Here is a 24,161-nt window from a genome sequence, read left to right on the forward strand (position 1 = left end):
CCTTCTGTAAATGCATTTCTTTCTTGACTGAATCGTGGGGCTGTTCAGAATTCCAAAGGCTACCTCAATATATGCTGGAGAGGTTTCAAGGCAGAAAAGGAAAATCTTATGGCTGGCTCCAGCTCTCGGAATGTGGCTCTTCTAGAACTTGTACAGAAGTACGGATTCCTTGAACAAATTCATGTTCAAGATGCACAAGCATATACAGTACTGTACGTAGTTTCACTGCATTAGTGGTTATAGTGGGAGGGAATGCAGAGGAGTACGGCTCTCAGATGTTTTCAGAGCAAGAAGTGGTGATGTCATCGGCTGGAGTGCCAGGTTAATCTATAGACTCTCCTTGCTCTGACAAGTGAATGAGGCATTCAGGTTTTGCTTTAATTGCATGGAGAAAGTCTGAGAATAAGGTCACTTCCAGATAACCTGTTTATTGAGCGTTCATCCTGATTTGTTTGCGCAAAGTTTGTGGGGAGGTTATGCGAAGTCCAACTGTTTATTGAACAATTGTTCTGATTCATTTGTGGGGAATTTACATCACAAGCAATTGTTACCCACCATTTCCAGTGCATTTTCCCATCACTTTCCATATTGCAAAAAATAAAAATATGGGGGGGGGGGGAGGGTTGGAAGCAAGTTTGTTGCACAAAAAGCATCAAGCCCACTTTAACTGTGTGAGCTGAATCTGCTGGTATGAAATTGCATTCTGTCTGAAAAAAGTGACAATCAAGCATCCTAAGAAAACTAATGAGGGGGGGTGGGTAGATCCTCCTTAATGCTCACAGTTTAAATGATGGCACTTATTTGTACATCTAATGAAAAGCCAAGGGTTGCATTTCATCTGCCTGAAGATCTCTTCTTAAAGCTGTGGTTTACAAGACAAACATATGCAGCCAAAAGAAAGCTCCACTGAATGCAATTGACTGTATTCCCAGGAAATGGCTACTAGTCATGATAGCTATGTTCTACCTCCACTGCTGGGTATCTCTGGTGGGCAGAGTGCTGTTGCACTGAAGTCCTGCTTGTGGGCTTCCTATGGGCATCTGATCAGCCACTGTGAGAACAGGATGCTGGCCTAGATGGACCATTGGCCTCATCTAGCTGGCTTGTCTTACATTCATATGAAACTACGCATCAGGATTGAAGTCATGCCATAGATTTGGCATTATGTTATGCACTGCTGCTCTTTTTGGGTAGGGTTGATGGACCCAGCTGGACCTGCATTTTATACTTTCCTTGGGATTGTGGCTATGAAGGCTGAAATGACGAGCTCCAGCAGGCAGCTCAAAATTTTCCACTACACAACTTTGCATTACATAGATTTTCAGTTTGGACAGAACAGTTATTTTCAGTTTGACCAAAAAAACCACCTTCTGTACTGGCAAATTTTGACAGACAGACAAGAGAGAGTTGATCTTGTCATTCCAGAAGTACAAGTTGTGACCTCCCCAGGTGTATTCCCTGAAATACCAGACATAGTGCAGACCTTAACTACTATACAGCAGCTGGAAATCAAGTAACACCAGCCAGACATAAAATAAAATAAATCCACTCCTGTCTGCCAGGGCAAAATTCCCTGTCTCAGTAATGTTGGTTTCCGTCATCACATATTAACTTAAGTTGATCAGAAAAGGCATTGGCTACAAGGGGTGTAGTTCAGTGGCAGAATATATCCTTTGTATGCAAAAAGTCCAAGGTTCAACCACTGACATTTTCCATTAAGCGTAGGAAAAACTCTGAAACACTGCTGATCTGCTGCCATTCTGTGTGGATGACACTGAGCTAGCTGGACCAACAGTCCAACTTATTGTGTATGGTCATAAAATCCACCTTCAGGCAGCCATCTTGGGCAGAATGGCTTCTGCCATGCCTTCCCCTCTTTGAATATGACTTGATAAGGATTCACGTGAGCCTCAATAGTCTCTGTACTTTAGAACAAAATCGGTGCCCATTTTGCATCAGGGAACGACACACAGCTGGGCACTCTTTATATATTATACAAATTAAATACATCTGCATTTTTCTTGCTTTATCATAATTCAGTTTGCATCAGGGAATGACACATAGCTGGGCATTCTCTATACAGTGGTACCTCTGGTTATGAACTTACGGTAATTCATTCCGGAGGTCCGTTCTTAACCTGAAACTGTTCTTAACCTGAGGTGCGCTTTCGCTAAATGGGGCCTCCCACTGCAGCCGGGCCGCCACGGCACGATTTCTGTTCTCATCCTGGGGCAAAGTTCTTAACCCGAGGTACTACTTCCAGGTTAGCGGAGTTTGTAACCTGAAGTGTCTGTAACCCGAGGTGTTTGTAACCCGAGGTACCACTGTATATTATACAAATTAAATACATCTGCATTTTTCTTGCTTTATCATAATTCAGTTTGCTTCTGTTTATCCTAGAAAGGGGTCAAAAGAGATGCAGAATTCTAAAGCCCCACCTTCTCACCATCGGAAGTCATGTCCAGACATGTTGCAGGTTTTTCTCTCGCCTTGTCTCAGAGATTATAAATTTACACATGGAGTCTGTATGGGGCATTTTCAAATGAGAACCTTGAAATGATACATGCTGAGAGACCTAAAACACTTTTATCTCAGCGTGGGTCCCATATATTTTGCTGCCTAAAGTCAAGTAGGAAATGGCGTGTCCTCCCTTCCAGGTCAAGTTGCACAAAATTGGGCTTAAAATAATATTATATTCTAGATCAGTAGGTAGAGCATATATAATCCACACTAGCGTGCTGCCTGTTTTCTCTGCCTATATGGCCCCCCAAACCCAAATCACTGAGGTGGTCACAGAGGTCAATATCTGTACTGCATATTCTATGGGTTTGAGCATGCTTTGTTCCACCCTCCCTTCTTTTTGGGGAGGGGGCGCCACATTTACCCATGAGGAATTACTGCTGCCAGCGCCTAGCATCTGCTGTCTAAGATGGCTGCCTCATTTTGCCTAATGGTAGGACTGGCTCTAGTTAACCTTGAGGAGACACATACCATTTATTTATTGGCACTCAGGCTGACAACCGCTTTTCTGAGGCAATTGCATTCTGATGGACATACTGGTTCCTCAGAGCGCCGTTTACCCTCTTGAGTCATCCATTAAGTCTCACTGGACATTTTCCCAGTGAGGGCCTGCTGAGGTAATTTCTAATGATTTGAACATTGGCACCAGAGGTCTGCTGAAGTAATCCTGCTAAAAATGGGACGGATCATTACAATTTGTGGATTAAGAGCTCCAGCAAACTCTGCATGTCAGTGACGTCACATTCTGCTCACATGGCCACTTTTAACGGGAAGCCACAATATTGGAATTGGATCCCCTCTATGCCCAGATCAAGCTGGGTAATGGTGCCTATCCCCTTTCTCCTGAGCAAGTTGGGGCATTAACCTGCTACAATTACACAGGAAATGTTTAACTGCACTAAATCCAGACATCCTGGTTTCCAAGTAGACTCCTTGGTAATTGTCTAATCTACTACACTTAAAGGGCAATATGCAAATACCCCTGTAGCCAAAAACTTAATGTAATGTACACAGTGGAAAGCTCAGATCATTATCTCCTTTATTTCCCAATACGTATATGATGAAATGAGAGAGAAATAGATGACTGGACTGCTGATTCATGTCCACGATGAGGATGTGCCAAGATAGAGTGTCTTCTGTATGACTTGGATAAACATGTTGCCTTTAGAAGGACAAAGCTCACAGCAGCATCAGAAAATATTATCCAGCAGTTTGTGTCCATAAATATGAGGAATTGTATGCGAACCTACCTGTTACACCTGCACCAGCCAGAAGGCTGGAACATGGAGAAGGCTGGGCTTTATCTGGGAAACTGATTTACTTGCCAGCCACAATAATGCTCTCTGGATATTGCAACCACCATACTGGTGGGAGGCCAAGGGGTGGGGGACACAGGGTGGTCTTAACAGTAGGTCCTGGAGCAGGCCTGGAGCAATGCTCTCTGGATATTGCAACCACCATACTGGTGGGAGGCCAAGGGGTGGGGGACACAGGGTGGTCTTAACAGTAGGTCCTGGAGCAGGCCTAGGCAGGGGGGCACAGCAGGGGCATAGGGCCAAGGTGACAGAAAGCAGTAGGAGAGATTTCTGTGTTGCCTGGGGGGGTCAGCTGGTGGCATGTGTACTGGATGGGCCTGAGGCCAGAGTACGCAAACAGCATGATGGTCCACAGGGGAGAACTGGGGCAAGTAGCATCACAGCCAAAGATCTCCACAGCTGTATGGACTTATGGGGCAGTGCCAGAGAGGCACTGTCTCCACATTGTATCCTCTGGCTCACCCCCTGCCAGTCCCAACGATGTCCATATCTATGGGTAGCTGCCACAACAGCACCATGTTGAGCAGACGGCACAAGCCATTGTCACCTTAGAGAAGCAGGCCATGTGCCACCACCAGCCCTGTCACAGAGGCAGCAGAACCACATAGTGAACACCACAAATGCATGTTAAACAGTGTGCCCTGTTGGAGCAGTCAGTGCAGTCAGGGAATGAGTTCCTGACTGAACTTAAGTAAGCGCCTTGGCCTCTTGCTCTTAGGCAGCTATTAAAACTTTACAATGAGTAATGTGATGCTGTGGAACTCTCCTTTCCCTTTCCCTGCACCATTTCCTGTAGTATGTATATTTTTAAATAAGGAGGAGGAGCCTAGCTCTGTTGTAGAGTACGTGCTTGGAAGGTCCTGGGTCTTATCCTGGCGTCTCCAGTTCAAAGGATCAGGTAGCAGGTTATGGGAAAGTCCTGTAACCCGAGACAGCCCAAGAGCAGCTGCCCATTAGAAGTAGACAATACTGGGCTGGATGGATAAATACGCTGCTCTTGTATAAGGCCACTTACTGCGTTCCAAAAATGCTGCCCTTCTGCTAGCTGCTGTTTTATTATTATGTTTCATTGAACTTCAAACCACTCCCTTTGTGTGTTCTAGCCTACTTCTGCATCAACAGCAAACTACTTTGCATTCTTTTGACAAGGACAGGTGTGGTCAAGAGCAGAGTTGCTTTTTTTATTTTTGTGGTGTGGATGTCATCACTTATTTGCATGTCTTGCAAGGTTGTTGGGGGTTTTTAAGTGGGGATGGTGGTGGTTGTGGAGTTGTCTGGAGATTGCGCACTATCAATGTGTCAGCCCTGGCTTTTCAAGGGTAATCATCCCCAAATAGGCAGGAAGAAAGAGACTGGAGAATGCACATATTGGAGCAGATTGTAGAGATGCACATGCGCAGGGTATAAGACGGTATACAGCCCATACATTGAAACCACATGGGTTCCGCCAAAGAATCCTGGAAACTCTAGTTTACAGAGCTACAAATGTCAGCACCCTTAACCATTTAGGCCCCGACAGTTTAGTCCTTGGGGAAAGCAATGTGCTTTAGATGTATAATACTGGCCTGCTGGGGGTACCTGCTAGTGTGTCTCACTAGGCACACTGGCTAAAAAGTCTCCTGGATTGCATTTTGAGACTCATACCCATCTTGGAATCTAAGACTTGTGAGCCGAGAGGCTGCTAATATTGCCACCGTAAGAGTGGAGTGGAGTCCCTAAGGCGGCTGAATGGCGCCTTGTACACCTTCCAGCAACTCCTGTGGCCAAGCCAGTGTCAAACGCATTGCTCAGCTTTCCTCTGGACCACATCAGTGAGGCGGGAGGGGGGTCTTGTCGTCTGGGCAGCCCAGGACCTCCATACACACTGCCCAGGCTTGCATCCCAGGGAGGTCACTTCAGTGCTGATGACACAGCTCTTTGACTTCACCCCTGGATGTGCACTCCATTGTCTCCTGAGACAGGCGGATGCCAACATGGTTGAAGCCAATGTCAATGATCTCCTGTTATTAATAAAGGGACTGGAAATGGTTCTAATTTCCTGACATACAATAAAACAAGAAATAAATATATGTATAGATTGTTGATAGCAGAGGCAAATACGGAGAAAGAACTGCAGCTCTGGAGCAAAGAGACCTGAAGGCAAAATCTCAAGTTTCCAGGTCAGGTCATTTCTTAAACTGAACTGTCTTTTAAAATGTGGTGTTTAATCTTAGTTTGTTCCTACCAGCAAAACTGCAAAGCCACCTCCTAAATGCTTTGTCCTATATTTGTTCCAGTCTTCTTCAATAGCACTCAAAAAAGATTTTTAGCATTCAAGTAGGTCACTGTGACACCAGGTAAAGAAGAGAACACTGTTACTACATTGGAATAGAAATTGAAATTCAGCCTTAAGTGATGTAGCAGTTACTACTGCTGCTACAGCTGAGTAAAGGCTGCATTCTCCTATAGTACTTATTTGGGAGTAAGTCCTATTGAATTCAGTTGGATTTGTGTCTGAGTAAGCATGCGGGGATGTGGGTGGCGCTGTGAGTTAAACCACAGAACCTAGGGCTTGCCGATCAGAAGGTCTGCGGCTCTAATCCCCACGATGGGGTGAGCTCCCGTTGTTCGGTCCTAGCTCCTGCCAACTTAGCAGTTCAAAAGCACCTCAAAGTGCAAGCAGATAAATAGGAACCGCTCTAGCGGGAAGGTAAACAGCGTTTCCGTGCCCTGCTCTGGTTCGCCAGAAGCGGCTTAGTCATGCTGGCCACATGATCCGGAAGCTGTACGCTGGCTCCCTTGGCCAGTAAAGCAAGATGAGCGCTGCAACCCCAGAGTCGTCCGCGACTGGGCCTAACAGTCAGGGTCTCTTTACCTTTACATTTAAGCATGCATAGAATCAGGCTGCCCATCTACTATGACAGTGGTTTTCAACCAGTGTGCCGTGGCACCCTGGGGTGCCTTGAATTATGGTTGGGGTGCCACAGGCAACACTGGCCTCTGTCCCTCGTTCCTTCCCTCCCTCCTCTGATGCGTCTCGGCCTCCCAAAGGCTTGCACAGCTGTTTGCTGCAGCAGCCCTGGCTACAAGCTCTGCAGGCGAATGTTGCCTCTGGGGCTGGCCAGAGGGTGCTGGTTGCCAGGAGCTGAGATGGCCTTGGAGTAAGCAAGAAAGCGATCAAGGGAGCCCAGCCAGTTGGGAATGGACAGAGCCTGTTGGGAACGGACAGACAAGTGTGAGGCCAGGCAGGCTCTGTGCTGGCCTTTCTTGTGCTTGCTGTGTTCAAGGCCTGCCTGGAAACTGAGAGTCTTTCCACCTTGCAGGCCCAGCAGCGCCTGCTGCTGTCTCCCAAGGTAAGGTGTTGGCCTCATATTCACCTTTGGCCAGTCTCTGTTGGGCCAGTAAGACTGGGGAATCCTCTTCCCAGACCCCTGTGGGGCAGTGTGAGAAGGCACCTTTCTTTGGGTTGGGGAGGCAGCTCAGAGACCAGGGGCGGCAGGTTATCTGACCTATTTGCAAAAGTTGTTCAATAATATTTATCCTCACAGCACCCCTGTGAGGTAGGAGGAGCTGAAACCTGGTGGCTTACCACTCAGGGTAACCAAGGTTTTGGCTAACCAAGGATTTGGTGTGATGTCTCCTAAGCCCTGCATCCTCTCTACTGTATAACAACAGCTCACAGGGAGCAGGGAGGAGTTCACAGATTGATTAGATGCAATTTGGTCTAATTAAGTCACTACATCACCTCACAGGACCCACCAAACCTGTTTCTCTGGCCAGTCAGATAGAACACACAAAGTTTCCTGAAGAAAAAAAAGGCAGCAGTTATGTTTGGGCCTAAAGATTCCCTTTTGGAGCTGCTCTAGATTTTGCATGCTTTGGATGTTGTTGTTGTTTTGCAGATGTAGGATGAATTTCCACATCTGCACCAGCCACATATAATGCAAACTGAAAAGCTATAAATCACATCATTGCCTCTGTTCTGCAGGAATAGCCTCCTTATCTCAGACATGTCTCTTCATGGTTCTCTCTCTTCCTGGACAAGAGGCTTACCAGCACAAGAGCTGGAGACTCAGAAGCTATTACTGTACATGGGAAGCTACCCAAGGAGGTCACCAGACCATCAATATTCTGCAGTAGGGAGTTAAGCACATACCAGAGCACTAGGTTTATGAAATTAAAGTGGACTGAAGCACTCTGTCATCCAACTGCAACAAATCCACTGGGCAATATACTACTGAGTTCCGACAGTGCAATGATCTCTGCTTGCACAATGAACCTTCCCTTCTCCTTTCCCCACGTACTCTCCCCCCCCCCATCTGCTCTGAAAGGTTGGGGAGAAACCCAGTACAGATTTAAGGGTGTGCAGGGAGAAGGGAGGGGACACATTCCACTGCACAAGCAGAAATCCTTGTGCTGATGGGATGTGGTACTTAGTGCTACAGAGAGAATCCACTTTTTAATTTTTTAAAAAAACACAGTCTTCTGTGGTTTCAAAAGTGAATGGAAAATGCATCGAAAACTGTGGGATGAGCAAAAGGACATGTAAACACCATGCAAGCAAACCAGGAAACTAACTCTAGAAAAATTGCCCTTAACTTTCCACTTTTTTATAAAAGAGGAAGCAAAAACCTATATTGAGTGTCCTTATATGACCCCTTTCTTGCTTTCTCTTTCTTCCCTGCAGACTTTGGCTGCAAAGCACAAGAATTTTCTCCTGCCCGAGTTGCCATTTGCTTTCTTGTCAACTGGACTTCTGCAGACGTTCTTTGGTGGACTGTACTTACACAGTAATATTTCTCTACATTTAAACAAAAAAACAAAAAAACCTACTGCATCAAAATAACATGTATCAAGTAGTATTATTTTATTTTCTCATCACATCGGCAAGTTGTTGCATCACAAATATAGCTCTCCTACCCAATCCTATTCCCCATCTTCAAATCGCCTCCTTTTAATTCTGAATATACTTCAATGTAATTTTCCCTTCTCTCCCTCCCCCCCCCCCCCCGCCAACACTTTAATCTTCACCTTCTCTGCAAATCACAAACAGGACTACAAGGCTCCTGTTCCACACCAGTTAGAGCCCTGAAAAGGAGTATTCCTGTTAGAGGAGTTGGAAATACACTGCAACCTATTACTGCAGGTCCCCACTTTTATATACTAGCATACACTTGAGAGGGAGTTAGTTGTTTTACAAAAAGCTTGCCATTTAGACCAGCAGAGTCCCAATGTGAGGAACTTTGTTGGCATGAACCCAGTGAAAGACCTTAAGTCACAGCTGAACCCAAACCAGAATGAAACAGACATGAATAAGTTTCATTCCTTGGCCACAACCCTCTTGGGTTATACAGGGCTTTCAAATACTAAGTGTTATCCCTGCGGGAGTGAGATGGTGGGCCACACCAGCCAGTGTACACATCTAGGACACATGCATGAAGGAAATGCAGGCTTTTGATTTAGTGCTACAGAACTCCTTTTGCAAGGGTTTGCCAAGATATTCAGCCTTAGCCGACAGTTCTGGGGAGTCTCATTAATGGACACCCAAATAACTCCTACTCCATTATTTTTAACCACTGGATTTTCAGTCCCAGGCATCAAAACATATTGTGGTGTTGCTGCAAATGGCTTGTAGAAAAACATACTTAACATCAGGCCCTGAATAATTGGGGTGCATGGGTGCAAGTGTGTGTTCCGAATCCTTCAAGACCATGCTCACTTCCAAATTGAGCATGCCTTCTCTCTCTTGGTCAAAAACAGGGTGGAAAAATTGTGTGGAGACACTTGCGTGCAGGGGACTTTCCAAAGTGGTCTGGCACTTTGGTCAGAATGACGTCTCCTCGGCTCCCTTCATGTTCCCCCGTCACCGGGGTGGGAACTGGGTATTCTTCTGAAGACGAGAGGGTAGCAATAAACGAGGGCTGTGCATTTCCAGGCTCTTTCCCCGCACCTTGCCCAACTTCTCTTGTATTTTTCCACTTGGGCCATCCCTCTCCCTCCCCCCACCTCTCTCCACATTTCGTTCCGCGCACCCCTTCTCCTCCTCTTCCTTCCCCAGCTCTCCTATTCTCTGCTTCTCCTTCTCCCTGCCTTCCTTTTGTTGCCCGGGCTCGCTACCCCGGACGCTGCAGGCCGCCTCGTCTGGCTCCGCAGCTCGCAGAGCCGCGTCACGTGCGTTAGTGACAGCCTGTCCCGGCGCGTCCCAGAGCACCGCGGGGCTCCCAATTGGTGCAGGCGCGGCTGGGCGGCCCGCCCCCTTTGCCTTCCTTCGCGCGCCCCCTGCTAGCAGCGCGCCGCGGGGTGGGAACGTCGAGGCAAAAGAGGCGGGCGGGGCGGGGCGAGGGGGCGGGCGCTGCCGATCAGCTGTTCGCCGGATTCTATAACAACAAAAGGCTCTGCGGGGAGCGCAGACTGGCCGGTGCAACAGGGCTCGGGGCGCCCGCAGGAGCAGCCTCCCCGCCATCTACCTCACTCCGCCGCCGTCCAGGCTCCGGATTTGCCCGGCTGCTTTGCGGACGGTGAGTGAAGGGCTGCGGGCGTCCTTTGTACCGGGTGCGTGTGGGTGTTTTTTGGCCACAAGTGACCTTAGGCGCGATATTCTTGGCGTTGGGTGCGCGTTCCGTTTGGATGCGGCCGGGGGGGGGGGAGGGAGAGAAAAGGAAATCTGGTCTATTTTAAGAACTGGGCACGGGGGATTCCCACCATCTCCTCCGCCTATAAAGTTTAGTATATTTATATATCTGGCTGCTGGGCAGAATCGCTTACCCACTGGCCCTTTCCTGCGTTCCACTTTCTGGGAAGGGTCCGTCTCGTCCCTCTGCATAGTTGTATGCAGAGATGCGGGGAGGGGGGCGAATAACACCGGAGTTCATGCAGGGAGAACTAACTCTCAAAGTCTTCTCTTCTCTTCCTCTCCCCCCCCCCCCCGGCTCTACTTCCTTAAAGGTAAATTACTGCGCGATCCTCCTCCCAGCTTTGTCCGTCGCTCGGCAGCGCCTTCCGACTGGGCTGCTCACAAACCACTTGTGGCGTAGTTTTGCCAGCCAGCCTCGCAGCCAGCGAAGCCTCTTCCCTGGAAGCGAGCCCCGCAAAATTCAGTTGTTCCTACTTCCTGGTTAATGAAACTGCTGCGGGTTTCATCTGAGGCTGAGATCGTTAAAAAGAAAAGAAAAGAAAAAGCGTCTTATAACTTGTCCTCTCGAGTACCTTAAGGGGTGTTTTCGTTTGGTGATGGTGGTGGGGTTGTTTTATTAAAATTCGCGGAATTAACTCTTATTTTCGTGAGATCTAGCAGTGCAGCCCATAGTCCGTTAAATATAAATTAGTAGTTGTATATTCTTTTTTAACACTATCCCTAACATACTAACTTGAAAGGAGAGCCCCACTGATTTCGGTGCGACTTTATTTTTCAAATAAACGGCTCCTGTGAGTGCTCAGTGCCAAGTGATTTTATCCCGATGCGAGCTCGCATAGGATCGCATCCTTCAACCTTACTATCGCCAGATCTGTAGGATCGGGGCTCGGGATCCCCTTTTCAATATCAATTGCGGGCGCGCGCGTGGATCCCGGCACCGTTCCGCGCGCGATCCTGCGGAATAATAATCCGGCGCGGACAAACTTTATGTACCCGCGGAGAAGGGCGCGAGCGTTTGCCCGCCTGCCCTGCGCGCTCCGTCTCCGGAGCGGAGTTTCAAACTGCTGGCGAGGGAGGCGCAGGGTGGAGTCCGGCGCCGATCTGGGCGGGCGGAGAGGAGGGGACCTCCCTTTTCCCCCTAAAGGGCGGAGGTGAAGGTCGTCCTGCGGCCAGGGCCGTGGGGCGTGGACAGAGAGCTCTCCGGCCTTGGAAGATGTCCTTTCCAAGCCAACTGCCCAGGCAGTGCAGCCGATCCACGCGCCTTGTGGATGCCCTCCGCTTCCTCTCCCCGCTTTCTACCCGGCCTTGCGGTTGGAGCAACTCCCCCTCCCTTTTGTCTCTGTCCTTGCCCGCCCCCTGGAGAGGGAGTGGGGGGACTGAGGCCGAGGAGGAGCTGGAGTTGCCTGATCCGCCCAAGGGGGCTGGAAAGGGATCGGGTTGCTTTCCCCCCGCCTCCCGCATATCCTGTTTTGTTGACAGTGCCGAGAGACCGCCCTTCCCTTGGTGTAAGGCTTCCGTCTCTTCCCGTCGGGGCGGATCTTGGACTCCGAAGTTGAGTCGGGTTCAGGTGTGTGACTAACCTCGCCGGAGCAGCCAAGCGGCGCCGCCCGGGGAAGAGGCAACTTGCGCGATCAAAACAAACCAGGAACTGGTGACTCACGGCCGCCACGGGAGCGGAGAGGGGGGCAATCCGGGTCGGCACCCCGAGGCGTGATTCCTGCCGAGGCCCCATCCTGAAGCCCAATATACGTGAACAGACAAGAGCAAGCTATGTGCTCTGGTAAACACGCACAATCCCCCCCAGGGGTGCCAACTTAAATAAAATATTGGGGAGGCAGGTAAGCCCTGCCCTATATAACTGATCACAAGATGTGGCTCGCACACATCATTTGAATGACAGTACCTATCAACCTGGGGGGCCCTGACCCCCTCAAATATTTTATGGGGCCCCCAAAGGGACCTCAGCTCCTAGGAGTTGGTTCCTATGACACACACACATGGATAAGCAGTTGTGTAAGTCACTCTTTATGTAACTACAGTTAGGAAGTTGCCTTTGGCAGTGCTTCCCAAATTTTACGCACACACACTACCATAGATGACTTGAAAACTGGCAGACCACTCAAGATTTCTCTGCCTGTAGTAATTGTGATGTGTCGTGCTAGACTTATTATTCTTAATTGCAGTTTAATTGCTTTGTATGGTATTACAATTTACAGAATTCAGATTGCAATGCAATAAAATGTAAAAGCAGCAATAAAAATCAATACAGTATGGGCACAACCACAGATCCACACTGTGGACAACCTGGATGAAGCTCTGGTTCATTGACCGCAGTTTGAGACCCCTGCCCATTGGTCCACCCAGTGTCTGCACTGATTGGCAGCAGCTCCCCAGGGTTTTTAGATGGAGATCTTTTCCAGCTTTACCTGGAGATGCCACCAGAACAAAGCTGGGACCTTCTGCTTTTGCATGCAGCTGCTGATCACAGACTTCATGGCTCCTCCCAATTGAGTATAGTGGGCATTCTGCTGTGCAACTTTCCAATAGGAGTTCCTGATGCTTTGTGGGGCAAGGAAGTTAGTTGTTTCCCCCCCCCTGTGTGTTTTAAAGTTTCACAAGTATTTATTTTTCCACAGAAGGCTCTAGTCTTTGGCAAACTGTTCTGGACTTGCATTTGTTTTGCTTTGCAAGAACATTTCACATTTGATGCAACCTCCGAGCATTTGTCTGATGCAACCTCTGAGCATTCTGATAGGCTTCCGAGGGCTTTTGGAGATTGTTTTGGGTGGGTGGGTGGAGAATGCTTGCATGACTGCTTTTCAGCTCTTACGGTAGGCAGTTTCAAACTTCTAAGTTCTCTTTAAGACTTTTGCCCACCCATATAGTGGAATGTGGTAGCAGAATTCTTCCATGGTAAAATTAACAATACCACTTCAAACTGCACACAGGGCAGGAATCATTTTTTTTAATCCTTCACTATGTTTATTGTAAATATCATTTGATTTGCAGTCCATTCTTCATGGCCATCTTTTTCCTGTCTTTCAACATATCTGTGTCTCCCCTTAATTGGTGTCTGTTTCTGTCTCAGTGGTAACAAAAAACAACGCAAATGCAAATACAAATACAGTACTTTTTTTAAAAAAAAGATGGCACCCTCTAATGGCAGCCTGATATATCACAGTCTCTTCTGTTAACTTCATTCTCTTCTATATGTCGATCAGACCAAAGTTGTGCTGATTGGATTAGAGGGAGCCAGCCATTGTTCAAGCTTTTGCAACCTGTTTTCAGTTTTCATGGAGCTGCCTTTGAAAGCAGTGAAAATCAACAAGAAGAAAAGTCCTGAATGGTGCAAAAAAGTATTTCCTCAAATGATTTACCTGTTGGCTGCTGCCTGCTGCACAGCTTTGAATGAGCTCGGCTTTGCAATGAGGTCTTTGCAATGATGCATCTCACTGACTTGAGACTGGTATCATTTTGGCAGTAGGCACAGATATACCTCTTTGCCCAGTCTTTGATGGAGGGTTGAGGTGTACTGCACATCTGAATTAATGTTGCGGCTGCATATTTGGTTTTATGCTGTTTTAATAGTACTGTTTCATTTTTATTTAGAATGTGCATATTTCTGCCCTGGGCCTATCGGGTGAAGGGCAAACAATGCTTTACACTAAATAACCCACTCAAGACAGTGACCCCTCCCTAAGAGACCCTGGAGAATCTGCCAGCCTGAGCACAGGCCTGATGGGTGATCTGAATCTGCCCACTCATGTCTGAGAATCTCTCTGCAAGGCTTTTGCTTTTGGACAATGGGGTGGCTGCAGAGTTAAAAACTGAAGGGCTTATGGGGAAAAGGTGGAGGAGTTAACTGGGTGTTCTGTTGGTACCTTTTAATCTATTGTTCTCCTGCCAAAAAAAGTCACTCACTCTAGCCCATGGGTAGGTAAACTAAGGCCTGGGGGGCCAGTCTGGCCCAATCACCTTCTAAATCCAGCCCGCAGATGGTCCAGGAATCCACAAGTTTTTACATGAGTAGAATGTGTCCTTTTATTTAAAATGCATCTCTGGGTTATTGGTGGGGCATAGGAATTTGTTCATTCTTTTTTTCAAAATCTAGTCCGGCCCCCCACAAGGTCTGAGGGACAGTGGACCGGCCCCGGCTGAAAAAGTTTGCCGACCCCTGCTCCAGCCTGTGACTTTGGGGAGAAGTAGATTTAAGCAAGGGGTAGTGAGAAGAGGCGCAAGTATCATTTAAGGTAGATTTGGGGGGAAATTCCAGGCAGCTTACCCAAATGCCTAGAACATGGGGGGTGATTCTCTTCTCTTGTCTCCCCCCGCACCGGGTGCATCAAGGTGTATCTGAGAAAGAATTCCTAAGTAGCAAAAGCCCTGAAGAAAAAGAGCCCCCAGCACTGGAGCTATGAAAATTAATATAGGGAATCAGATAATGCTGTGTACAGGACAGTGCTGATTGGGAAATATTGGAGTGGCTTAAGAGGGTAGGGATCAGACCTCCTTAGAGAAGCCTGTCCTGGACCTTGTTCCATTGCTCTGCTTTCTACCAGTCTTTGTTTGTGTTTCTTACTTGGTTTTCCCTCAACATTTTAATACTTCCCATTTACAGTTAGTTTGGGAAACATAGATCAGGCCTACTGAGATTATGTAAATTGTATAATGTGCCATTACTTTCACGTATCTGGCTGCCACATGCCCTCAAACAAGAACTCTCTGTGTCTCAATATTATCAGCATTAAGACAATTTCCATAAGCTAGTGAGACTCCCTACCTGTGCAACTGGAATCTTGCTGCAGAATGCTATCCTGATAAGTGAAGGGGGGGGGGGGAGAAATGCTACTTTTAACTTAAAACCTGCGCTTCTGAGCCCCCTGCTGGAAACAGTGATAAAGAACCAGGAGTTCCAGAACACGGGCTGTTCTTTAGATACAACCTTAAGCCCTAGCGCTTCCAGGAAACTAACTACTGTTGGAGACTAGAGAGAAGGAAAGCATTCTAATTTGGTGATAGAGCACATGCTTTATATGCAGAATGTCCCGGGTTCAAATCCTGACACCTCCAGGCAGGACTGGGAAGGGGGGGAACCTGTGGAGCAGTGGGGATGGCAAGCACAATATGATGAATTCTGTTCTCATCCTGAAGCAAAGTTCTTAACCTGAAGCACTATTTCTGGGTGAGTGGAGTCTGTAACCTGAAGCGTATGTAACCTGAAGCGTATGTAACCCGAGGTACCACTGTAATGCTTTTGAAAAGCCACTGGTTGTTTTGTACTTGAAGACACCATTGGAACCAGCTCCCCTCTATAGAAATTTGAAACTGCCCTTTTATTGTGCCATTGAATCTACTTGATAATGGTGCCTGCAACTCCACATGGCTCAGTGACAAATATGGGTCGCTGCCATGTGATGTGTGGAATAACCCCTGAACAGTATATGTTTTCTGTGTGTGCATGTAGCATTAAGACTTTTTCTTCTTCTCTTTTTTGCAGGATTTTGTAGCAACCGTTTACAAAGAAAGCCATGCCTCCCCGTGTTCTGTGCCTAAGCAGATAAAAGTATTTGTGCACTTTAATCTTCTACCTGCGCCCTTGGCTAGTACATTGTGAACCTGTACCTTAACTCTTGCATACGAAGACGTTCCAGCCAGAGTCTTGTTATTGCCTTAGTAATGTTCCAGAGGCTGAATAATATGTTCGTGGGAGAAATCAATAATTTGCCCAGGCAAGAGCCAGAGTTCAGCGAGAAAGAAGAGGAGGAGTGGATTCTGGTGGATTTTATTGGTAAGAACTCCATTTCAATATAATTTCTGCATCAGGAAGCAAACTTTATTTTCTGTTTACAAAGGTATTTTATTTTATTTTTGTTAAACATGAAATTGTGTAAGGGGAAAAAAGGCATAAAAAAAGCTTGTTCAAGCTGGGAAAATATTTTGCCCTCATCACAAGGCATTTTCCTGGGCCAAGTTCCATACTGCCAACAAATTTCCACAACTCAGTAATTATAAATGGTTGATCTCTCCTCTCTTCCCCCTTCCCTTGCCCCAACTTTGTTCAACTATTGTAGACTGTAAGCCACCCCCCACCCTCTGGAAGGATTTGTGGGTTGGTTCAGATGCTTACCTTAGCGTAAAACGGCTGATGACCAGTTGACATGCTATCACCAACATGCAGGTCCTTTTGGACCCAGAAGAAGAGCATGGTGGGTGTAACAGGGCAATGCATGCTTATGCATTGGGGCTGGGATTGGAACCCCCACGCGAAATCCTTATCCTTATCCCTATAGAGGAGGAGTGGGCATTTATGCCCTGCTCTACCATGGAAGGAGAATCATCATCCCATGTAAAGATCTGAACAGATTTTGTCATTCCTGTGTTTTTACACTGCCTATTGCACTAGTGCCCCTATTCTTGTGCTAGCAAGAAGTAGTGGGATTTTGCCCCCATGAATGTTCACGCCATCCCCAAATCTGCTCCAGAGGTTGGGGAAAACCCCAGGACACATTTAGGGGGCATGGGGGGGGGAGGAAAGGGAGAATATTCCATAGTACTACTAAAAAAAATTGCACTGGCAACAATAATCATAGGTGAGTACAACCAATTATTTCATTTATTAGACACTTGTTACCTAAAAGGTCTTCCAAGCATCCATTAGCGGTATAAAATTGTGGATATTTTGTTCCTTGCAAACTAAGACTGGGGAACCTATGGCTCTCTGGATGTTCTTGAATTCCAACTCTCAGATGCGGCCAGAACGGCCAATGCATGCGGAGTTGTAGTCCAACAATATCTTGAGGGGGGAACATATTCTTTGCACCTACTGTAAACCATCTGAACTCTGGCTGCGTCAATCAACCTCGCCCATCTATCTCAATGGCTGTTGTAACTCCCAATAGACACCTGTACTAACTTCTCAATGATTGAAGAGGAGGAGGTGGAGGAGGAGGAAGAAGAAGAAGAAGATATCCATAAAGCATCGCCTGTGGACAATTCACCCGTCTGCTCTTGTCTGCCTCCTTCCTTGGAATGTTTGGCTGATGCCAGTGAATCTTGCTTTATCCAGTTTGACTCGTGCCCCATGGAAGAGAGCTGGTTTATTACGCCACCTCCGTGTTTCACTGCGGGTGGCCTGACCGCTCTCAAAGTGGAAACCAGCCCCTTGGAGAACCTTCTGATCGAGCATCCCAGCATGTCTGTATATGCAGTCCATAATACCCGCCACAGCCTCAACAAGACGAGCTGTGGTGGTAATGAGGAGGAGGAGGAAGAAGAAGAGGAGGAGGAGACAGAGCCTCGTGATATAAGCAATCCTAGGTAAGATATTTGCTCTTTGATTTGTACAGAACATAAATAATATTCACTAGGGAGAAAATATTCCTTTAAAATTAGCACATTTTGGAATACAGTCAACTTCATCAGACATATGAAATGTTATCCTCCGTTGGTGGAGGGGTGAGCCCAAGACACCTAGCAAAACTCCCTGTGTGCAAAAGAAGCTTTTCAAACATGTGCAGAACACCCCGCACATCATCCCATGACTAATCTCCTTAGTATGCTCCATTTTCCTTCTCTATTTCTCTTCCCCTCATCCCACCCCCCAATTTTTCCCACTGGTACATTTCTACTATTTCTCTGTATTTGTGACACTACTCCCTCCCCCACCAAATTTCCCATTTGGTATATGCCCATCCTCCCCCCCCCCCCGTGATTTTTTTTATCCTTGGTACATGCAAGGATTTTCCTCTCTTCTCCTTATGGTACACCCTCCTTCCTACCCCCCCCCACCCGTCATGAATGCTTCTACTACAATGTTCTGATGTAATTGAATGAACCCCATTTCTTCTCCTGCCTTCCTCTCCTTAACTTTGTCTACCTTTCACAAACACACATATACACAATGCAGGTCCGTCTCTTTAACAAGCACACTCAGACCACACACCCCTCCCTTCCAGACCATATATGCATACATAAATTCTTCCATCCATCAATCTATCCATCCTTTTGCAGGCATACACAAAAAATACTTCTTCCCATCTATCTCAAGAGCACATCTTCACATAATGGAGTCCACCACCAGATGCGTTCAGGCCATATGCATCCAGCACCAGCCCAAAGGGGGTTCACGTACATTGAAGTCAATAGCGAACATTAATCTGTGCAAGCCCTTTGCCTAAAGCAGAAACAGGGTACAGGGTCCTCTATATATTGTAGGATTTTGTCTCCCATCCACCCTAGGGAGCTTGCACTAGTAAATCTTTTGGATGGGCAAAATACGGACTGCAAGAATAAGGATCTAATCAGCTTTCTTCTATTAGCAGCTCGTTAATTTTTACAAGATGCTGGAAATATTTGGAAAATTCCACTTAAGAATATTGATAGGATAGAACCGTGAACTGGACCCTATCTGAATAGTTAATCCAAAGTTCATGTGTTTACATAAAGGCATAACAAAAAAGATATATTTAACATGGTGTGATTTTATTAAATACAGTAGTACCTCAGGTTAAATACTTAATTCTTCCGGAGGTCCGTTCTTAACTTGAAACTGTTCTTATCCTGAATCACCACTTTAGCTAATGGGGCCTCCTGCTGCTGCTGCGCCGCCGGAGCACAATTTCTGTTCTCATCCTGAAGCAAAGTTCTAAACCTGAGGTACTATTTCTGGGTTAGCGGAGTCTGTAACCGGAAGTGTATGTAACCTGAAGTGTCTGTAACCCGAGGTACCACTGTATATCATAGAAGCAACAAAGGCTTCAGTAATTCCAGCAGCAACAGACCACCTCACACTTAAGTATTTCCCACTTCATTTGCTGAATAGTGCCAAAAATATAAACAAGATTCGTTTAACTGTATTCTTTTATGTACAGTACTAGGATAGGATAGGATATTGGAAGGTGTATTTGTTTTAAACTTTTTGTAATGCCAGTCCACCATCACAACTTTTCTTTTAAAAATCCCCCGCCGTCCCTTACTCATTGGCTATTCAGGCTGCGATAGATGAGAGATGTCATCCAGCAACCTCTGAAGGGCTCCATGTTAGCTCCTCTGGGCCTTTTCATTTGCCTCTCCCTCTGGACCCAATCCATAGCACCTTCCCAAGGAGAGAAGGCAAAGGCATATGCAGAGGTCTCTTCTCCTTGCTCTCAGGAGCAGCAGCAGGGCCAGAGATCAGCAGACACACCCACCCACCCTCCGAGAGATACACACTGGGGCATGGCAGCTGCCTTGCCATGCCCACCCTTGATTCTGCCCCTAAGCAGGATACTTAAACCCACAGGACCAGATCTTTACCACATGACAAAGAGCTACCTTTGTGCCAACCACAAGCACACACTGACTTGTGTCGCTGTCACCAGAGCGTCTTGACACGCGGACCATCGATGGTTGTGCCATAACCTCTCTCTCCTTTGAATTCTAGATCAGAAGCCCAAAGTGAAAGGGGTCAACACATCCGATGCTATTTTGCAGCAATCACTGCTCACTCAACCTTTCTCGAACAGACCAAGAGTTTTCGTCCTTCCCAGTGGATAAAAGAACACAACGAAAGACAATATCTGAACAGAAACTGCCTCCGTCGCCAAAACCTCACCAGGGATTGCTACTCTCGGCAACTCAAGAACAACGGATTGTTTGTTCACCAGCCTTGCCAGCGTCAGTATAATTACTGAGGGCATCTTGCGTCGTGGTTTTTTCCTTCTTCAAAAAAATATTATCGGCTGACTTGCTGTTTGTATTTTTCATGTGTAGGCAATGAAGGCGAGATCAATCTTAGGCTGATCATCAGTTATTTCTACACAATCACTAAGTGTTACATTTAGGTTGTAAACCACATTGTTGTAACTGTGTGCGCCTCACAGGATGACTTTACTACATTTTATTCATGGCTCGGAAACATATCAGTACAATAGTGTTTGTGTGACTGGGGGTTTGCTCTTTTCGTTTTTGTACATGACTTTCTAGAAACTTTTTATGACGGATGGATGGGTGGGTTTGTTTTTATATTGGCCTTTTTAACGAAGGCAGAGCAGGCAACACATCACTTTGTAGTCCAAATGCAGTTAGAGAACTACTCAGGGTCAGCCATACACTTGCAACAATCTGTGTATACTGTATATCCTCTTAACCTAACGGGCGTGGCTAACCTTTGACCTGCCAGATGTTGCTGGGCCACACCTCCCATCATTCTTGGCTGTTGACCAACCTCGCTGGGACTGATGGGAGTTAGCAACTTCTAGAGGGCCACAGGTTCCACACCCTTGCTGTTAACATTTGAACACAATTATTAAAATGTGATAGACTGTATGGCATTGAACTCTGAATGACGAGCGAATTGTCTATGGGGCAGGGGAAGAATCTTGTGACCTGACTTCCTCCCATCAACTTCTCCATTGCTCAGTGTGGCTTAGCCAGCTTCCTCCACAGAGCAGAGCCTGAAGCAGGCATGCAAGTGAGGGTCATTGTGGTATGTTGGACCTTCTAGACCCAAAAGACAGCGACAAACATTTCCAATGTCTCAGGCTATAAAATATAAGTATAGAGACAGATGATCACGTGACCAATACTCGCCTTCACTTGAAATACTACCAGCTTAACTAATTTTTTTAACGAGTTAAAAAACAGCAACCATTCTACTACAAAGTGGTCTGATTTGGTCATTTAGTCCAAATAACTTAGAAGTTTTAAGAAATATGTGGTGGCAGTCTTCATCTGTCTACAAATTAATATTTGAGTCTAATGCTTGACATCTGGAGTTCCTCAGAGCCATTTTTCTGTTTACTTCCATACTAGGATATCCTGAATTTCAGCCAGTTGTTCATTTTTTAAAGTTACACAAACGTTTTACCTTATTTCAGTGGTTACCCAATACTGTTAAGCTTCTCTTGGTTTCATGGACAAACACCACAGATATATTTATAAACTCAGGAACGCTTCAGTGTTTGACTGTGGTCCTAGGTACACTTGTTTAGAGGTTTGCCTAACTGAAATAAAGTATTAGCAAATAGCTCTGTGTAGGTTCTTAGCCTTCATCTTTTGTCTCCAGAAACCATTCTCCTTCCTGTTTATAGGAATATTAAAATGAAGATTACCTTGCCCACCTTATTTGTGTATGTTAGCAAACGTTTGAAGTTAGGCTTTCTAGTTGAGATATACAAATATTCCTTACCATTATTTTACTGGATAACTTTCTAGTGATGGAAGCTTATCTTTTTTTGAGGTAGACACACAAGCTTGTTGCACGAATATATGTGCTTTTCAGTTCTTAATATTGGAAATAATACCGTTGGGAAAGGAATGATTGCATTACATCATTATGTTTGACTCTTAATTGTCTTGCATATTTATGTTACTAGTTCTATAATGTGCCTGGAAGTCTTGGACTGTTAGAATTTTTTTGCTTTTCTAATGCTATGTATTTTGTGAGTAGGTATGACTTTTTATATAGTGTGTGGGGTTGTTTTTTTTTTTAAAAAATGGTATTAACTTGTTAAAGTGGGGGCCTTGTGCTGTACTGAATGGTGATTCAATAACTTTGCTTAAACTGTTTTTTCATATGTATTGTAAACAAAACTGTGCCTTTTTAAGTGACTTGTATACAGCAGACTTGAACTTGAAGACTAAAAAAAGGGATATTTCTGTTGGGATAAATACTGTACACCAGTCTATGCATTACCAATGGCAGCTTCTTTCTAGAGACATTTTTGTTTTGTCCTTGTAGCAGTTCTTTAGATATTCAAGGTTCTAGCACCCTGATTCTACAATATACAGTAATATCTCAATGTAGCTTGTGCTTGAGTAGTTACTGCAAATCTGTTTCCTGTGCAGAAAATGAGACAGATACGCTGTTATGGTACTTATTAAACATAACCCCTTTGGAAATGGTTATTGCAGTATAGCAGGTGCATACTTCAGCTGGTTCTGTATACCATTTAGTTTTCTGATGGGAACCTGTCGCCCTTCTGAAGTTGCTGAACTGTAACTCCCATTATACCTGACCATTGCCCATATCTGCTGGGATTGATGTCCAACAAGCAGCTCAACGGCAACAAGTTGTCTATAGACTTCAATGTGTTTATATATTTCCCCCATGTTCCATCACGTCTATAGGATCTGGCTTATACGGGGCGGGGGGGGGGCATTGTTTTCCTATTTAATTCCATATTAAGTTACATTTTCCATTTATATTAATTGCATTTCTTTTGTTTCTTGATGGTTATTCTTGTTTCTTTTTCTGCATTGATTTCAATGGGAGATCCATCCAATCTTCAGCAGACTGCAACCTTTTGGTGATCCCCACCTAAATGGCATAGGATTTGCCTTTGTTCATATATACAAACAATATCAGACCTTCCACATTTCAGATAGCTTAGACCAGGGGTCAACAAACTTTTTCAGCAGGGAGCCGGTCCACTGTCCCTCAGACCTTGTGGGGGGCCAGACTATATTTGGGGGGGGGGGAGAGAATGAATTCCTATGCCCCACAAATAACCCAGAGAAGCTGTCAGGGAACTGCCATCAGCGCCGGAGGGAGAGAGCAAAATCCAGAGGGATTCCGGAGAGCGTCCCGGGATTGGGAGAGGCAGCCCATCTTCTGGGGAAGAGAATCAGCGTAGCACCAGTGGAGAAGGGGGGCAGATGGGGGAAGCGGTGAGGCGGTCCCATGACTCCTTGCCGGGAACCAGCGGGGACAGTAGAGGTCCTCCGCTGCCTACGTCCTCCTTGTGCAGAAGGCTTCCGCGCAGAGAGAGTAGGTGGAGACTAGGCGTCAAAGAGCTTCTTTGCTGGAAGAAGTTTAAGAAACGCCCACTGACGGATTCTGCCAGCGATTGAGACAGCCACGGGTGAGTGGCTGTCCGGACAGAAAAGGTTCACTCAGGCAACCCAGCCAGGTGTTTGCACCGGCTTACGCACGAGCAACCCCTAGAACCACTACAGATGCATTTTAAATAAAAGGACACATTCTACTCATGTAAAAACACGCTGATTCCCGGACCTGTCCACGGGCCGGATTTAGAAGGCAGTTGGGCCAGATGTGGCCCCCGGGCCTTAGTTTGCCTACCCATGGCTTAAACTGTGCTGGCGGCTGCTGATGGGGTTGTAATTCAAAACATCTAAAGCACAGCAGGGTGGCCAAGGCTAGATGAGGAACCAGCCGATTTTCAAAAGCACCCAGTACAGACATAGCATAAGGGTTATCCACATACAAGGTAGAGCTTTACAGTTTGTCTTACTTGACTTCACACGCTCTCTATGCCCCAGAGAGATGCACATATACATTGCAACTGGAAAATGAATGGGGGGTGGGGAAGCCCTAAGGCACCCCCAAACTCTGTTCTCTAGATCTTTTGGGACAACTACTCCCATCATCCATAGCTAACAGTACCAGTGGTCAGGGTTGATGGGAATTGTAGTCCCAAAACATCTGGAGGGCCAAGTTTGGGGATGCCTGCCCTAAGTGGATTTCATTCCCCCCCCCTTTCCAATTTGTTTTCTTCCCCTTTCATTTTCATTATAAAAATGAAGAGAGCTCATTTATTTCACTGTGAAAATCAATGCACATCTCTACAGTGTGCCACCGCAAGTTAGTGGCTGCACAATCCCACAGGATGGGGAGGGGAGAGAAATCCTTAAACCTAATAAACCTGATGGGATGAGGGTTTCCAACAGAGCCAGCCTTTGGCTGGATATTCTTGTACTCTGCGCAGAGGGGC

The 24,161-nt window shown here is 46.3% G+C and overlaps 1 protein-coding gene and 1 long non-coding RNA gene across 8 annotated transcripts in view; both read left to right on the top strand.

The window, feature by feature from the left end:
• The window catches only part of LOC308481508, a 45,503-nt gene extending 35,699 nt beyond the window's left edge, over nt 1-9,804 (top strand). For all 3 annotated transcript variants that reach the window (XR_013988721.1, XR_013988722.1, XR_013988723.1), the window contains one exon: nt 8,503-9,804. This is a non-coding gene — a long non-coding RNA (uncharacterized lncRNA). The remainder of the gene's footprint in view (nt 1-8,502) is intronic.
• A 371-nt stretch (nt 9,805-10,175) lies between these two features.
• TP53INP1 (tumor protein p53 inducible nuclear protein 1) lies at nt 10,176-22,333 on the top strand. 5 transcript variants are annotated; one of them, XM_081013884.1, is made up of 4 exons: nt 10,176-10,333; nt 15,947-16,237; nt 17,349-17,766; nt 19,871-22,333. In XM_081013884.1, exons 2-4 carry the CDS (start codon nt 16,126-16,128, stop codon nt 20,118-20,120), a joined length of 780 nt encoding a protein of 259 aa, XP_080870010.1. In that variant the 5' UTR covers nt 10,176-10,333; nt 15,947-16,125; the 3' UTR covers nt 20,121-22,333. The 5 variants fall into 5 exon arrangements, with proteins under 5 accessions (XP_080870010.1, XP_080870011.1, XP_080870012.1 ...); XM_081013885.1 differs by having other exon boundaries at nt 10,195-10,367; XM_081013886.1 differs by lacking the exon at nt 10,176-10,333 and adding an exon at nt 11,594-12,016.
• Nucleotides 22,334-24,161: the final 1,828 nt, after the last annotated feature.

Source organism: Podarcis pityusensis (assembly GCF_964106645.2).
Source record: "Podarcis pityusensis genome assembly, chromosome: 7".
Classification (NCBI taxonomy): Eukaryota; Metazoa; Chordata; class Lepidosauria; order Squamata; family Lacertidae; genus Podarcis; species Podarcis pityusensis.

Coding starts and splice junctions, on each gene's coding strand:
- TP53INP1 (XM_081013884.1), top strand. CDS start 16,126: ATGTTCCAGAGGCTGAATAATATGTTCGTGGGAGAAATCAATAATTTG. Junction 16,238..17,348: donor GATTCTGGTGGATTTTATTG/GTAAGAACTCCA, acceptor AACTCCCAATAG/ACACCTGTACTAACTTCTCA. Junction 17,767..19,870: donor CGTGATATAAGCAATCCTAG/GTAAGATATTTG, acceptor TTTGAATTCTAG/ATCAGAAGCCCAAAGTGAAA.